Here is a 19,148-nt window from a genome sequence, read left to right on the forward strand (position 1 = left end):
ATAGATCGACGTTTTGAAATAGCCCCCATAGAACGGTGCCTCACATTGTTTTACCGAAATTGCAATTTAGTATTAAGTCTTCTTCATACACGAAAGGAAACTAATTATTCCATTTTACTTCAATACAACTTGTGGTGGACGGTATAACAAGTTCGGCCCGGCCGAACTTAACGCCGTTCTTACCTGTTTATTAAAGCGGTTTGCCGTTATCACTCTAAGTCATATTTTTGCACTGCATCCGAAATTCATAAAAAAATATACACAACACTGAAAATTAGGGGATAAAAATTTTTAACCCTAGGAAGACGTAATTGCTTTTGGTCAAAATCGGTTCAGATTTGGATATATGTACCCCCCATGTATATTTTCGGCCGATTTAACGTATTTGCTGCACCAAACACGCTATATATATCCGATTTCAATGAAATTTGGAATGTGTACCTGTATTCCGTCCAGAAATAAATGTGCCAAATTATATCGAAATCAGTTCAGATTAGGATATAGCTCCCATATATGTATATTTTCGGCCGATTTCACATATTTCCTGCACCAAACAGGAAATGAAATTTTTGAATCTGTGATGAAATTTTGTCTAGTAATAAATTTGCTATATTTAACCAATTCTGACGAAATTGGGATGTGTTAGGAATATCTGTCCAGAAATAAGTTTGGCACATTATATTAAAATCGGTCTACATATGTAGATACCATACATCTTAATATATTAAACATATCCACAGTGGTGTAGGGTATCATATATTCAGCCCCGTCCATCAAAGTCGGACGGTTATACCCTCAGCATTTATGCTAACGAGGGTATATACACTTTCATACGGGCAAAATGTGCCTCATCCAAATAATGGTTTTAGACCCCAAGTATGTTTAGACGAAATCCGTTTCAGAAAATTTGGAGTCGATTTAGCAATGTCCGTCCGTCTGTCTGGCCGGCTGGTGCACACGATAACTCTCGAACGGATGAACCGATTTGGTCCAAAATGTGGCTTTCGTAATATTTTGTCCAAACTTAGTTTAAGTTCGAAGATGGGCCAAACTTAGTTTAAGTTCGAAGATGGGCCATATCGGTCCACTTCTTCAGGAACCTCCCACACAAAATTTCGAATATGTTCGGAAAATTTGTGCGCACGATAACTCTTGAAGGGAGTAACCGAATTAGTCCATACTTTGCACATAGTGAAACTTCTACCAGGCTTAGATGAGGTTCCAATATGGACTCAATCGATTCACTCCTTCGAGTACCTCCCACACAAAATTTTGGAAAAGTTCAGTTTAGGACCAGCTCTCGAATAGCTTTGATGCTTGTTGTAGCAACTTGCATTCGCTGTCCCCCATACGACGGTACAAGTTTCATAAGGGGCAAGTCCATACTTCCTGAGAAAATAACCTGAAAGGTGCAAAAAAACCCCATTGACACCGTGTGTACAATGAAAGAAAATGCTTCATAATATAAACAAAATCTTACGTTCCATTAATGAAATGTGTCATTGATTTTGAACCAACGTAGAGCTTAATGGACTAAACGAAACTAATTTCATTGAGTTTCATTGAAGTAAAATTAACGAATATGTTCATTAAGGCAATGAAACATCTTCATTGATGCAATGAAACTTTTTCATTAATGCAATGAAACTTCTTCATTGATGCAATGGGATTTCTTCATTCAATGATATATTTTCAATTATGTAATGAAATATTTTCATTAATGTAATGAAATATTTTCATTAATGTAATGAAATACTTTCATTAATGCAATGAAGCCTTACGTTGGTTCAAAGTCAATGAGACATTTCATTGATGTAACGTACGATTATATTTATGTAATGAAATTATTTCATACTCACGTAATGAATAATAAAAACTAAGTCAATGCTAAATATGTGTAATTCATTTTATTGAAATTAGTTTTGACCATGGATACCACTCGTCATTTTTAATTCCTTATGTATTAGCTACATACATTTATGATACCATTGGGCGTTGTCATCTGTAATTAAAATTGAAAGAATAAGCAATTTTTTAACAAATTAACTGGTTTCTTAAACAATAACATGCCTTCATATTTTGCCGCTGAGTCATCCCCTATGTACGTCCATGATGTTGTAATACAACATATAAAATTCACATAAAACAACTGTACACATAAAAACTACATGAAATAGTTTTAGTTTAATATTTGTATTTTCTTTTCACATTAAACACTTCGTTGTCACCAGTAAGTAAAATTGGAAATCATAAAAAATGTTAGTAACTTATTTGTCTTTTGTCGCTAGACACCAAACTGTGGCATTTTCTCTCTCTCTCTCTCACTCTTCTTTAGATTATCTATTGCTTGCATCTATTACAAAGAAAAAAATAAGTGAAAATTCACCTTAATAAACAAATGAAAACATAAAACCTATAAGAAACAGTTTACCCAATATTTACATACTTACTTTTCAAAGTTAAAAACACGGCTCATAAAATCAATTTTTATCCATCCGTGGTGTTATAATGTGAACTAAAACAATGTTGTTGAAAATTTGCTGATCAACTTAATCCAGTGCTTATCATTGTGACGGAGAGAAAGGTTGTTTTGCCTAATCGTGTTTTGTGCTTGTTAAACGCACACACGCGTGATACCACTGAGAGACGATAGCTCAGGAATGAAAAGAGAAGAAATAAAAGCAAAACAAACACAAATATATCTGTTTGAAATATGTATATTTTAGTGTTTGGGTGCCACCGTGGTGCAATGGTATGCAAACCCGCCTTGCACGCTGAAGGTCGTGGGTTCGATTCCCCGGCCAGTCAACATCAAAATTTTCAACGGTGGCAAAATACCCCTCAGTACTGTTGGCGACAGTTCATGAGTATTCCAGCCATGTAAAACTTCTATACAAAGTGGTGTCTTAAGTCACGCCGTTCGGACTCGGCGATAAACAGTAGGTCCCATATCATTGAGCTAATATGAATCGGGGTGCACTCATTGATATGAGAGAAGTGTCCCTTGTCCAGTATGGGATGTTTGCGGAAAAATTATATATACATACGTATAGTCTCGATAATCCGGACACTCGTAAATCCGGACAACGCGGTAATCCGACACTGAAATTTTTTACATTGCAGACTCGGTAATCTGGACATCTCATATTTTTTGTACCTCGATAATCCGCACATCACCATTTTTTTCTTATCTTAAGCATTAAATTTTTATTTATTTCATTGACTTTTTCTTTCTTAGCAATAGCAATTGGTGCATAATTAAGAAAAATTAAGTTTTTCGAAGTTTTCGGTCCACATCTCGTCGTTTTGTCTAGCCACTATTGACTCTGCTATACAATCAATATGGAATTAACTATTTGAATCTGTCGAATGATTTTTCTACCCTTCAACCATCGATAGCTGACTATGATAAGCAACAGTATTTTAAATCTAGAGTGGGGTAGCCAAGTTTCTTTAAAAATCGATGTTTAGTGTTCCTCCGATTAGTGAGAAAGTCCCTTGGAACTGTGTAATTAATGCATTCCAATGATATTTTACGTAAAACTGTCTAAAACATTTAAAGCAGTGTTCGGAAACAAACAGTACCTTATCATAAGGTACCGTACATGTACACAAACACAAAAAAAAATTATAAAGTTTATGTACACGTACACAAACATTAAAAATCCATTTTAATGTTTATGTACGTGTACCCAACGAGATTCGTAAAGTTCATCAAACACACATGTTTGGTACGCAACCTCCATCGTAATGTAACAACCACGTACCCAACCGAAAAGGTTGCGTACATCAGCGCGTATATTAAAAAACCACGTAGAGTACATCATAATGTACCTTTAGAAAGAAAGTGTTGGTAGGGTACACTTACATTTCTTTGGTTAATAAGGTATTAAAAATATTAACTTTAATTTTTGTGGAATATATACAAATGAAATACAAGTAAATATAAATGAATATGTATCTTCAATTAATTAGGACTATAAATGTCATTATTTAAATGTCATAAATACTTATGCAAGAAGTTAGTAATGCCTAAATAAAACGCTCTCATCGAATATATAAAATCTTGACATTTTTTAAAAGGGTTGCTATAGGGCTGTAGTTTATGGAGGAGTTTTTTATTATTTAAAATCGTATCATTTGTATTGTGAAAACAGGTGGTTCATTTTCAAATTTTAGCAATGTCAAGAAAGCATCGAAGAACAGTTTCAAGTAAGTTGTTTTCAGTATCAACATCATCTTACAAAAAGGAATGCTACAACACCACAATAAGAATTACTTTTTGCTTTTTTGTGTTTTTCCTATTTATGAATTCCCGTTAAGGTAGCCAAGGACTGGTACCTAGCTGTGAAGGAAACATCCGTTCTTTGGGTCTGCTATATTTTTAAAGTTTGTTTACAGGTAGAATTATCGGAATTTTGGTTTTGATAAGTTAGAAAGTCAGGATTAGGTAGAAATATTATTCCTCGCACACCAAAACCATAAAGTACCTGTCCCTTCTTTTTGACATCATAAAAATTATGAGTTAAAAAAATTGTAAACCACAATATTTTTTTACCTTTCTTGTGTATTGTAATAAAGTATAACCATTATTGTATAATTTATGGAAAATTTCGCGAAAACCCTTTGGAATAGTTGCAGGTAATTAATTTTTTTTTAAGAAAATTCATTTTTTGCAAACTGTATATGCAAAAGAACCCCCGCAAATGCGAACGTTAAGTGAAAATAATTATAAAAATGCCAAGGCCAACAAATATTGTTCTTCGTGATATATTCAGTACAAACGAATCAAATCAAACAGTGTGTAATTTACAAAATTTCGTCAACAATGTTTTAAATTGGCATTCCGCAAATTTAGAGCGACATTTGAAAAATGTGCATCCCGATTTGTATGCGTACTATATTGATCAAAAGCGGGAAAACGTAAAAGAAAAAAGTGACATCAAAGTATTATTAAAAAAGTGTGAATCCAAAAAAACATTGAAACAGCATTGGTGGAACTGTTTACAAAAAAAATGGAAGTACTTTACATATAGACGAAGATAAAGCCTACATAGTTCTTACAGAACCTGTTTTAAGTGTACTCGGGATAACGGTAAATGAACATAACGTAATGAAACGATTTATAGCTTTCTCAAAAAATTTTAAAACGGGAATCTCAAACGATCTTAAAGGGATATTATTTTCCCTTAAGATGGATGCCGCAACAAGGCTGGACTTAAGTATGCTGTTAAATACATTAAACATGGTATAATAGTTGTTAAAACATTGGCTATAAAGGAACTTAGATCAAATCACACTTCTAAATAATTAAAAACAGTTATATTTGTTGTTCTAAAGGAATATGATGTTGATCTACGTAATATTTTAACGATTACAACCGACAACGGATAAAATATGCTCAAAACTCTGAAATGCAATTGTCGATAGATAATGATGCCGTGGATTTCGAAGAAGATGAAGATTATATCGATTGGCGAATAGCTATTGACACAATTGAATCAATTGATTTTAACATCTCATCGAACACAATTACTAGCATTCGTTGTGGTGCTCACACTCTCCAACTGTGTGTAAACGATGTTCTGAAACAGTCGGCAATAAAAGACAATGTTGATAAGATACGATTCGTGGTAAAAAAAGAAACTTAGAAGTAAAATGATTTTAAATTTTCAAAGAAGTGAACTCTACAAAAAAACCTCTCATTGATTGTGCAACACGTTGGAATTCAACATATAAAATGAGTGAAAGAATCCTGGAAATGAAGGATATTATAAATACACTAAGCAAGGATTATCCTGATTTATTTCTTGAATCTGAAGAATGGTCTTTCACAACTGAATTCTTGGGACTATTTAAACCTATTTACAATGCTACCATTAAGTTACAAAGCGAACAGTTGTGCTATAGTGAACGTCATTTCAAATTGACGCTTTACCGGATAGCAACATGAAAACCCTTCTCAAGGAGTCCTTGAAGATGAGAAAGGATAAACTTTTAGAAAATGAACTGTTTAACGCAGCTGTGTTCTTGGATCCACAAATCAAAGTATGCTTAACTTTATATACTATCGTTATATAAACGCATGAAGTCAACAGAAGCTAAGTTTGCTTAAGTTAACCAAAACAATGCATATTTATTTATATCAATCATCTTTTATGTTTAAAAACACAATACAAGCCACCCAAAATTAGAGAAAACTCCATCACCGAGCAGACCACATGCAGCCAAATCTTTTTCCGAGTATCTGCAAATGATAGATCCTGCCACAGAAATTCCGAGTTCATCTAATTTACACAATTTAGAAGCTGATTTTGCCACTTATGTGCTGCAATCAAGATTGCGACTAAATGAAAATATAATAGCATTTTGGTACTCTCAGAATACCATCATCAGTGAGATTGATAATATTGTACAGGTAATACCGTCAACCCAATTAAGTGTGGAACGCTTATTTTCTGCTATGAAATACATATTTCTGATCAGCGCAACCGCATGTCAGCAACAAATCTTGAACATACATATATTAATGGTAAAAGTCAATGGGGATTTCAATTATGAAAGGTGAGCTTTCTCACATATTAATCTTTTATATATTCGTTATTTTTTTATAAAATAAATAAATGTTTTAATATTTACTGGTTAAATATAAATATATACTTTTGTATTTTATTTATACGATATTCACTCTTATTTTTATGGTTGTATTTTTCCTCATGCCATTCATATTTAGTATTTCTTTATAAACATCACTCAGGTGTACGCAACCTCTTCATAAACATCACTCAGGTGTACGCAACCTCTATTTGTTTTTTAGGGTACATAATGATGTACGCTACGTGGTTTTTTAATGTACACGCAACATTTATAACGTACGTGGTTGTTACTTTACAATGGTGGTTGCGTACCAAACATGTACGCTACGATTTTCGTTGGGTACATGTACACAAACGCTAAAATTTTTTTAAAGTTTGTGTACATGTACGGTACCTTATCGTAGTGTAACTTTTCATGCTAGGTACGCTACAAAACGTTATTGTACGGCACCTTAATGTAAGTTTTCGAACGCTGATTTAAAGTGTTGGGATTCATAGCTTAGTTTTTAGATTTTTTGATTCTCGAACTAATTTTTGAGTTACCGACAAAAATCGGTAAAATTAAATGCAACATTATGAATGAAAAGTTTAAATAAAATTTGACAGTACTCTTGTTAAAATATCGTTAATTACCAAATTTTAAGCAATTTGAGTTTATAGAATTTTTCGGTAACGCAAAAAAGTAAGTTCGAGCGAGAATCGCACTTCTTGCATAGAAATTTCAATAAATTATTTAAAAAACGTATCACTTTCTTTAATTTCATTCTTTAATATACAAAATCACCGGCAACTACGAATTGCCTTTTTCCAAGACTATAACATTTATATAAAACCTTTTTTTGGTTTCGACGACAAGGTAAAGTCAGTTGATGATGTTCATAGAAATGGCTAAAATATATTCACCATAATGAGATGAGTGCATTTGAATTCTTAAGTTATATCTCAAGTCGTAAGAGGCTCATGTCCCATGGACACTGAAAATCAATATATGTACATGGGCAACGATATTTAAATCCTTGAATAAAATATTAATAAACATACGAGTACACCAACTGTAGAGAAGTTTCAGACTACAAAAATTCACAGGAAAAGTCACGAAACGAAATGCAATAGGAGTGTGACTCCTTCAAAAGTTAAACAACAAGTGAAGTAAACAACAAGCATAATAGCGCTAACAAGGTCGTGATCAACAACGACGACCGCAGCATTGGAAAGCGCCCCTCTGCTTCCGAACTGAGCGAATGTGACTTTTAGAAGAGAGTGTGGGAAAGAATTAATATTCTCTCCCAGCATCCGAACCAGGCGAATATGACTCCTAAAAGAAAAGCAGCGAAGATTTCCCCATTGAGATCGAAAGAGCGGCCAATTAGTGTGGTTAATTGTAATGTAAGGGGAAAACAATGTATCGAACATATACATTGGCGTAACCAATGTATCAAACTTAAACAAACACCATACAGCCGGATTTTAGCAAAAACGAAATAAATAACTAAGAACAACTGAGAATAACATACAGAGAGAATAATTCATGATCAGCTATGAACAAAGCAGTACTCTAGCGTCGATTCATGGCACAAATACTACAGTCACACATATTATTTTGTGCATCATTGGCCTTGATATACAAGTAGAAAAAAACAGGCAAACATATTTTAATGAGAATGAATATGTATATCAGCCAAGATCACCCATATACGTTAACGTGACTGCAACAACAATATATATTCTCTTTATTCTCAGCTGTCGTGGTTTAAGAATGGAAAACTCGCTCAGAGAGACTAATGCACAAAATATTTTGAGCACCACCGGTATATCAAAGCCAATCGCTGACAGTAAAGAAATTTTGTGCAGTTACGCTGTTAGTGACGCTTCTGCTAGGTTTTGCAAGTATTCATGCACACATATGTATGTATGTGATTCCATACACACATAAGAATGTATGTGGCAAATTTATAAATGTGTTTGTTCTATTTATGATTGTGGAAAATTTAAAACATTTGTTTAATAAAGAAAAAATAATTAGAAGGAAATTGGTCCTAAATACTAGAATGATGGCAGCTACTCCTGCCCTGACAAAATTGAATGAATTAGCCATAAAAACTTACAAACATGTGTGTATCATGAATGATCATAACAAATTTAGTTAGAATATGGCTAGTTACTTCGATTTCAAGGGCTAATTCATTCAATTTTGTCAGAGCAGGAGTAGCTGCCACCATTATAGTATTTAGGACCATGCCAAAATCATGGATGTTAGGACCCGTATGTCAGAAAAACATTCACTGGACAATATCCGTAGACTATCCCCGCATTTTCACATACAATATCAGAAAACTTTGACTTATCCTGATGACGTTATTTTAGTTTATAGTACTAAAATACGTAATTTTACAAAGTGCGATTTATGTTGTCAATATTTTACCTATGTATATTCACCATAGATATTCCAAAACAGTTTGGATCGAGCACAGATAATCTTCTGAAAGAATTTATTATCAAAAAACATCAATAAAATATATTTTGTGACCGCAGATAACGAAAATGTGAATAAAAACGGTAGAATATGGTCCTAAATCATATATGAAACCCGAAAGCTTCTGGAGATGTTAAATATTATAGCTACTAATTTCTTTTGTTCAGAGACTCATAATGAAATTTGATTTGGAACATTTCTTATGGAATAAATTTCAATTAAGATTCTAAAAGTTTAACAAATAATTTCTACCTATAATATCTAATTTTGTAACGTAATTTTCTGAACAAAGTATTTTACTTAGATATATAGTTTGTTCTGGGACTTATAGTGAAATTTTGTGTAGAATATTTCTCCTTTTAACAGCTTTCGTCTAAAACTAAATTTCATGTTACTTTCATGCATCAACCCGAAAAAAGAACAAAACAAATTTATTAAAAAATATTTGGGTGTTTTGTTGGCAAATTTGATGTATGTATATGGTAATATTCAAAAATGTTTTACAATCGTTGAAGTTGAGGTTCACCATTTAATAAGTCGCGAACTGTCAATATATTTTATACAATATGAATATATTTATATTAATTGAAGTGTTTTAGCCGGGATCGCATAAAATGAACCATAACAAAAAATTTATGTGGAAGCTGTGTTGGTGGTAATATTAAAAAATGGGTAAAAATGTGTTGAAGTTTACATGTTTTTTGTGTTCTTTCTTGATTTCTGGTCAAACCACGGAAAATTCAGACCTGAGCTCAAAAAAAAAATTGAAGAATACCCCTTGGGAAGCATGGTTCTAATGTATGACTTTTCGATATATACACTGCATCCCCCTAAAATCGAAGCTGACATTTTGAAGTTTTGAAATCTGGGTTTTTTGAATTTTTCTTATAATTGGAGGGCGCAACCAGATAATTACCCAAACTATTTATTGGATTGTAGAACTCGTGATTCAACGTCGTTTGATGTATATCTCATGAGTGTGCTTCATACAGCTCCCTAGTAATAGGAGTCCAAAGTGAAAATTTTGGTGCGTAAATTTTCTTTAAAAACCTATTTTTTGGCTTCAAAATTTACAACTGTGACTCAGGTACCCTTGAACCCCGCGTGATTTTAGTTTTTTTAATCTTATGTACATCACGCAATTTTTACCCACATAAGTGTTTTTTGAACAGTAAGATGCAGCTGACGGCACACTTTGGCCGCTGAATGAAAAGTGGAAAAATCGCTACATATTGATAGAGATGCACTCGCTATATCTGAAAAGCGCATGCGCCTTAACTGATTTTAACGAATTCGCTAATTATACGTTTTTTAACTTTTATGTTTTTTCTTTGGTTGTAATTTCAATATTACTTTCTATTTCGTAATCCTATTGTTTATCAAAGTAAGCAAATACACTTTCGGGTTTATCATCGCATTTTCCCTGAAGAAGTTTCAGCGAAGTCCGTCAGTCCTTGCATCGAAATTTAGCGAAATAGTAGAATAACTCCCAAAAATGTTTTTTCTATTTTTCGTATTAAACAAAAAGATATATTTTTGAAATAACATTCCAACAATAAGTTTTCGTCTTTTTTGTTGTTGCTGTAATATGGCAGTTATAAATCCTATCGTTAAAATTTTGGTCTCATATTTGTCTACGAGTTGTCTAGAATCTGTACGTATTTTTAATTTTTTTTTTCGAGTTTTATTTGGACTCTAAATTAGAATAAATTAAATTTACTCCAAGATTTTTTCAGTATTTCTTGATTTTCCGCGAAAATAGAAATACATTTAGTAAATATTTAGGTATCTACGGATAGATATTAAATGCTGTTAACGCTTTATATATACATTTTCTTATTACAGCAAAAATGGAATTTTTAAATATTTGTTCTTTATAAGGGAATAAAACCCCCCATAACTTTGGAGCGCAGCATCCAATTTTGTAAACGCGAACAGAAGGAGTTTTTAAACTTTTTTGAAAAAATGGACCAAAAAGACCCCTTTAGTGACTCTCATGCGAGTTAATTTTTTAATTAATTAATTAATTTTTTTTTTTCATAAAAAGATACCCCGCATTTTTGTCAGTAATATTGCCAAAGACACTTTATACCTAAAGTGTAAGGATTCCAAGGAATCTGATGTCGAATATTTCAAAACCTGTAGAAATGGGCGGAATTAGCCACGCCTATTCAGGTTACTTCCCGACGTAAACTTTCAAAACGCCGATATACGTGTCTTCTTTTTTCGGTCCTCTTTCATAATCTGTACGGGGTTCTTGTAATTTTAAAAAAGTTCAATTTTGCTGTACAGTGTAATATAAGGGTGATAATATAGATAAGACTTCATTACAGCAGACCTTATTTTCATTCCGCAAAATAGTATTAGGGACTTCAAAAATGTTTCATTTATTTAACGAAAATGTTTCATTTCTTTAATGAAAATGTTTCATTTATTTAATGAAAATGTTTCATTTATTTAATGAAATTGTTTCATTTATTTAGTGAAACTGTGTCATTTATTTAATGAAGCTGTTTCATTTATTTATGAAAACTGTTTCATTAATTTTGGGGCCAACCAAAAACATCAAATATATCACCTTTCCTCCATTTTCTTAAAAAATATTTGTGTATTAAATTTTTTTAAGCACATATATTTAGCAAAATATCAATACTCACATATTTTTCTTAAATTTAAAAAAATAAAAAGTTTAATTACATCAATGAAATCCGTTTCATTTAAGCAATGAAATAAAAAATCATTACATTTTAGGTGACTTAAATTTTCATAGCATGAATGAAACATTTCATTTTTTAATGTAACATTTCATAGCATCAATGAAAAATAGTCAATGAAACCCGTTCATTAATACAACGAAGCATTTTTCTTTCAGTGCAGTGGTTGGAGCACAAGAATGGATCTGCCGATTCGGTCCAAGATCGGGCCTTCGTAATATTTTGTCCAAATATAGGTTAAGTTCGAAAATAAGCCATATCGGTCCACTCCTTCAAGAACCTCTCCCACAAAAGTTCAAAAATGTTGGGAAAAATGTGCGCACGATAACTCTTGAAGGGATTCACCGATTTGGTCCATACTTTACACATCCTAGCATATCTACCAAATATAGATCAGGATCGAATATGGACTATATTTGTTCCCTCCATCGGGAGCCTCCCACACAAAATTTCGGATAAGTTCACTTTAATACCTGCTCTCGAATCACTTTGATTTTTGTTGAAGCAACGTGCATTCGCCGCCTCAATTACGACCGTAAAATTTTTGTCAGGGACTTGCCATACTTCTTGAGAAAACAGCCCGAAAGGTGTAAAAAGCCCCTATGACACCATATGTAGTAGCTGGAGAGCACGATAACTCACGAACTGATCAACCGATTTGGTCCAAATTTTGGCCTTCGTCATATTTTGTCCAAACTAGTGGGCGCGATATCTATCGAAAAGATATGAGTCCAAAAATAAGATCTTAATAAACTATGTCGTTCATTCCTTTAAGTACTTATCCCGCAACACCGTTCATTTCAAGTCCTAGTCCACATTTTTGTCTTCACGTTCAGTGGTCCAAAATTCTGAAAAGACAATAAATTAATTTAATCTGCACGTGGATAATAGTTTCAGTTAACAAAGGCTGAGGGAATATCTCTGTCGGCAATGCCGGCTGATACTATTTTACTTGTTTTAAATATATATTAAGCTCAAAATGGTTCATATTATTTCTTCATCTTTGTACTATTAAGTGCGAATTGCGTAATTATAAATCTCCTACGCCTACAAAAAGATTGTAAATAGAACTGATTTTCTTTTTTTAATTTCAGAATGACACTATGCGAATATTATATATGTACAATGACCAAGATCCACCACATGGGTCCGTGAAACCTGGAAAATTACCTGATCCTGCGTCGTCATTTCATCCATACATACCAATGTTGTTAACACAACGACCTTATTCACAGTATAGACACCAGGATCATGTACGCATCCTGGAACTACGCAACGAAGATGTTGAACTACCTGGTGCAGATGATACACTGATTTGGTGCAAAATGTTCAAACTAGATGACATGAAGCATAAACACCACCTAATTAGGGTAAGCGACATATTGAAGTGAATTGTCCTCAATATCTTTCTTCTGATTTTGTTACGTCAAACTTTTTTACTTAAAATGTTATTTTTTATTTCCTTTCAGTACGAACCGATTTACGACTCACCATCTAGTGTACATTATTTGCAACACATCACACTTAGAGAATGTCATGGAATGCATCACGAGCTAGAGGAGATGGCAAGAGAACAGGGTAGGCAATGTATGGGAGCACGAGATATACCGTTAGCATGTAATGCAATTGTTGCTTCGTGGTCACGAGGGTCTAATGTAAGTACTGAAGAAGAAAAAATGTATGTTATAAATAACGAAAAATCAATGTAAATCGGTGAAATGGAGGGATGGAGGAAAATTGTTGTATATTAAGAGAAGATGCCATTTATTGACTTGATTTAAGATTAAAAAATGGCTTCCAACAAATTTTAGATGGGGCCCTCATAGAGAGAAAACAGCTTACCATGTTTTGCCGGAAACAACTGAAACAACTCAGTGGGGTCGCTCAGAATAATGTCTTTGCAGAGAAGAGCATCACTGGTTTAAGTTAATGGAGTGGCGCATTCAAAGAGCAATCCTTAATTCAGGCATAGTTTTTTTCACGTTTTATGAGATAATTGCGATATGTTGATTTAAAAACAATACATGCGAACTTTAAGCTGGGTACACATTGTCAGTTTTGAATGACAACTTTGCTCAAATAATCGGTGGCTTATAGAGTTGTCAAATCTAGTAAACTAGTTCAGTACCATAGTTCGTTTGCTAATGAGTTATTTCATGAGAACAAGTTTAAAGGGTTTAAAGTGACTTGTAAAAATCAATTTGCAAACACAAAAATGGAATTTACTTGAATATTTTCGTCCGATCATTCTTCGAAATTGTTCGCGTCAAGAGTACATCGATGAAATTTAATCTTTGTATGGCGATGAAGCATCATCCTAGAGGCCGTTGTGCCAGAAAACATTGATGCCGTGCTTGAGATAGAGATATCCATGTGCATTTCTTCCACCACCACATCCGATACTGCAAACCATGTCTTCGGTTTTTTCTCGTTGGGTCCGTTTCAAAAGTTTCAAGAAATTTCGAAAAAAAAACTATCGCGATGCTTCAAGCTACGTTTAAAAGATCGTCGCAGGTGCCGAATCATGGTTCTAGGGGTGTGAGCCCGAAACAAAAGAGTTTAATTAATCCAGTGAGTTTCAATTGTCAAATCCATTGCTGTACGTCAAATAAATCCTCATAAAGGAAGCACAAAGAAAAAAAATTAATTAATTAATTAAAACATTGCAGCAAATTTGGGCGAAACATTTTGACAAAAACTTCAAAATACCGGCTACGTTGGTCGTACTGTTATTTAGGGGCTATTTCAAAACGTAGGCCTATGTCCACAATTTTTAGTGGACAATTTTTTAACAACTAAATTGAATTTGCGGGCTATTAAGACGGCGAATGAAGATAACAATTTCAATATACCTGAAATAGGGTAAAATACGGGGGCTATACCAAAAGATGGAACTATGTCCACAATTTTCGTTGAAGAATTTTTTTGACAATTGGGAACCCCAAATGCCAAATACCATCAAATTCCGGCCGAAAAAAATCAATTCAAATTTAAAAAAATAGGAAAATATATAAAAACTTGCAATCAGGCGGTTCCGTTATATGAGTGGTATAACAACCCAACATACTAAAATTACTTGAGATAATATTACAAACATGTTTTAAAATGCATATTAATAACTAGAAAATGATCTGATCCATGGATACCGTCATGGAAAAAATTAATATGCACGCTTATTGTAGGTGTATCCTGTAGAAATAGAATATTTTCATAAATATTTTTTGTTTCGATGTTTTATAAAATCACACAAAACGGTATGTTTGGCAACTATAGAAAATGTTTGTATCTTCAAACATGTATGTAGTTGTGTGCACAGGTCTGCTATAAAATATTTGTTGTGTCATTTTTGGGTGTAAAGTAACTAGGATCAATGAGTAACTAGTTGCATAACTATGCCAAAATAGACAAATGCTATTTATTCCCAGTTGTTCAGGTAACTAGGGAACAACTAGCAATTTTGCTGGTAAACACAACTAGTTACCACCCAATCTACTCGCAATGCTATAGACTGCTGAATTTAAAATGGGGATGTCATAGAAAGGGGTCTATTGTCTCCTCACTGCATTACCAGTAACCACCCAACTCTATAGTCGTGTGAAAGGCAATTGTCTCTTCATTGAATTACCAGTAACCAGTCAATTCGAGAGTCTTGGGAAATCTACTTGTCCCTTCATAGCATTATCTGTAACCAGTTAATTCGTTAGTCAGAAATGATAGCCAAAGTCACTAGTATGTTGTAATGCGTATACCAGTTTAAACAATATAATTATGCCCGTTATTCTGTATATGTCGTATATGTGCTAACCACGCTTTATTTAATTACATGTCGTGTATATACATACATACATTACAAAGGACAATTTAATCTTCATGTTTAAATTCCTTGATATTGAAACTTGTGCGTGAATCCTTGATACTGGAGCTTATGTTTATTTGGTCCTACACGGAGGAAACAAGCCTCGCTAACGTATGTCCCAAACATATTTTGCAGCAAACAAATATTTGTTTGCAATCAGTCCCATACATGACATATGCTTGGCTCCTGCAAACAAATTTATGCTCGGGTGCAAACAAATTTATGTTTGGGTTCAAACAAATATTTGTTTGAACTGTATGCTCAATTGCTCTCAGTAAGCGCTCACTGGCTATCACTAACATATACACACATTTATAAATGGTAGTGGTTTATTGAAAGGCATAGATATACCAAACACAAAAGCAACAACAGCCACATAGGTACATACAAATTCCTAAGAAATACATAACAGACCTTAATAAAAATCGGAATGAAACTATTTATAAAAAGTCACACAAAATATATACAAACATCGTTGAACGCTTCTCCTTAGTTGTGAAATAAAACACATTTTCCTCAAAGGTGAAATCATCAGCAGGAAATCGGCATCAGGAATCAAGTGATTATATAATATAATAAATTGGTACATCCGTATTTCAAATATATGTATATATGTATATGAAAAATGTATTGATATAATTACCAATATTAAATGCGATTTCTTTCTTGTCCAATAAAACATTTCCATTCACCTTTGTTAAAGTCCAAATGTGATTTTTATTCTAATACGACTGACTTTTAGTCATGTGTCAACCCCCATTGTCAGAAAGAGTCTACTACGTTAATTATGCAACTTATATTGACATATTCTGACAAGAGAGATTGACAATTTGCCCGCCAAAATCTAGTTAAATCTGCGTTTGAATGAGAGTGTGTTATTCGACACAAGGCAGAATAGAGGAACTTCGGTTACGGACTCCGTCCAATTAACTTTACTAACAAGTATTGTTTATGAAAAAAGGTAAAAACTTTACTAGCAAACATCCAATAAATATACCAAACACAAATACTAAAAGCCATTGCGTTTTTATTTCCTTTTCTTTTTCGTTTATTTACACCGCACATCCTCTTCGAGGCAAACAACAACAAAGGTACGCTTTATTGTGAATACTCTACATATTTTAAATATACAGTCCGCTCATCATTTGGTGTCCCACCTAAACTGTCTGCTTTCGCAACTTTTTGATTCAATTATAAAATTTCCAATTATAAAATGTATTGGGCATTTAATTTACTAAAAAGCACAATTTTTTCACTCACTTTACCGTCTTTACTCAACGATTATATTTAGAAAACTGAAGAAAATATAACAACATTTTTTCTTTTCCCCCTTCGCTGACTACGTTCGTTAACAACAACAGAGCACGTAACACACGTGTTTGGCTGCATCCACACGACCATTTATTATAAAACAGCATTCCGCAGCCGTGAGAGCCCGGCTGTTACTCTCTCTGACACAAATCCTCTCTCCATCAATAAAAAATATGTTCTAACATAAAAATTATGTTGGTACACAAACAAATAAAATTGAGATATGTTACAAAATATTCCAAACATAGATTTGTTTGGACACAAACAAATTATGTTTGGATCCAAACATATATTTGTTTGCAACCAAACATATTTCTAACATATATTTTTCTGCGTGTGGGAAAGTGCATCTCAAGTGTGCTTCAGATAATTCAGAAGTACCTGATATAAAATGTATAAAAGTTTAATAAGATTATGAAAAAATCTATTGTCCAAAAAAAGATCTATACTTACCAAAAATCAGTGTTTGAATTTGCTACTAGTTTTTCACAGCACAGCACAAGGTCTATGCTGGTGCTGTGAAAGTGACGCAGCATAGCACATAGCCATAGCATCAAAACAAAAAACGAGTGCTATTGCTATGCTGTGCTGTTTTCAAAAACAAAATCGAAAACTGTTGCTGTGCTATGCTGCGAACATGAAAGTAGCATAGCACATGGTCTATGCTGTGCTTCTGAAATCTTCGCAGCAGATAGCATAGCATAGTCATCCAAAACAAAAACGAATGCCATTGCTATGCTGTGCTGTTTTCGAAGACAAAAACGAAAGCTGTTGCTTTGCTATGCTACGAACATGAAAGCAGCATAGCACATAGCAATAGTCATGAATTCAAAAAACGATTGCTGTGCTCTGCTATGCTGTAAACATTTCTACATAGCATAGCATCATTATTGTTAACCCAGCAAACTCACTAACCCCCATTATTATAATCCTTTTTTGTTATAGTTTGGATTTATCGATCAAATTTTTTTAGCGTTTCGGTTAAAATAAAGGGATCATTCAATTTCAAGGATAACTTTCTTGGCATTGACTTTTAATGTGAAAATTATATTTTTAATGTCTTTAAATTCGTTTAATTAAACGAAAACTTATAAGAATCGCCCTATAAGCTGTTCAGTGTTGTTTGTTGCTTTGCTACTCAGAATTTTGAAATTTTCACTTTTTGATAAAAAAGATTGATAATGATCAACTCAATCCACTGCAAAAATCTCTCATTGTTTTGTGTACTCCTTCATCAAAAAATACAATTATTCCACTTTTCATGTCTCAGAGTTAGTAGTAATGTATGAACAGGTTTTTGTCTCTACTGAAAAGTAAGAAATTTTGAGTTGCTTCCTTTTGTTGATCAGGTGCGATATATTAAAACAGGTACAAGTGGCAACATCCTGCATTTAGAAACTCGAAATTCGCTTCCATAAGCCGTGGACCACACTAGCGAGAATTTCATTAAAAGTTTCATGAATTTAGGCGTTCTTAGATCGAATTCTCCACTACAGCAATTTCACGATTTTATTCTACTGTGGATCTTGATCTAGAAACTTGATCATAAAGGAAAAGTGTCAACATATCTAAAATAGTAGACTGTAGCAGGTTCTGGAACAGAACAATAGTTGCGGTCAAAATAATAGTAGTGTGTTAAAATATATCGAAATGTACAATTAGTCATGGTTTCACAGCTCTATAGCAAATTCTGTTATATTTCAAATAAATACTTCTTTGCCATCAAACATTTCTCTGGGTTATGTTTGATGCTATGCTGTTGATTTTGTTCATAGCACAGTACATCAATAGCTTTCGTTTTTGTTTTCATGACTGTGGCTGTTTACTATGCTGTTAAAATGTCTGCAGCACAGCATAGCAATAGCATCCGTTTTTGATTTTGATGACTATGCTATGCTATGAGCTTCGCAGATTTCAGAAGCACAGCATAGACCATGTGCTATGCTACTTTTATGTTCGTAGCATCGCACAGCAACAGTTTTCGTTTTGGATGACTATGCTATGCTATGTGCTGTGAAGATTTCAGAAGCACAGCATAGACCATGTGCTATGCTACTTTTATGTTCGCAGTATAGCACAGCAACAGTTTTCAATTTTGTTTTTGAAAACAGCACAGCATAGCAATAGCATATTTTTGGTGTTTTCAGTGCTGTGCTGGTAGCAAATTCAAACACTGCCAAAAATTCTTCTAAAAAAAT

General features: G+C 33.4%; 1 protein-coding gene across 11 annotated transcripts in view; it reads left to right on the plus strand.

Moving 5' to 3' along the window:
• olf413 (DBH like monooxygenase olf413) overlaps positions 1–19,148 on the plus strand; it is a 482,855-nt gene that overhangs the window by 184,816 nt on the left and 278,891 nt on the right. For all 11 annotated transcript variants that reach the window (XR_012412929.1, XR_012412930.1, XM_073987110.1 and 8 more), the window contains 2 exons: positions 12,878–13,153; positions 13,253–13,438. Coding sequence is in view for 9 of the 11 variants with exons in the window: in XM_073987110.1 (XP_073843211.1) it covers positions 12,878–13,153; positions 13,253–13,438 (462 nt within the window). In the remaining 2 variants the exon portion in view is untranslated. The remainder of the gene's footprint in view (positions 1–12,877; positions 13,154–13,252; positions 13,439–19,148) is intronic.

Source organism: Musca autumnalis, unplaced genomic scaffold, assembly GCF_047663935.1.
Source record: "Musca autumnalis isolate F117 unplaced genomic scaffold, ASM4766393v1 scaffold_4, whole genome shotgun sequence".
Taxonomy (NCBI): domain Eukaryota; kingdom Metazoa; phylum Arthropoda; class Insecta; order Diptera; family Muscidae; genus Musca; species Musca autumnalis.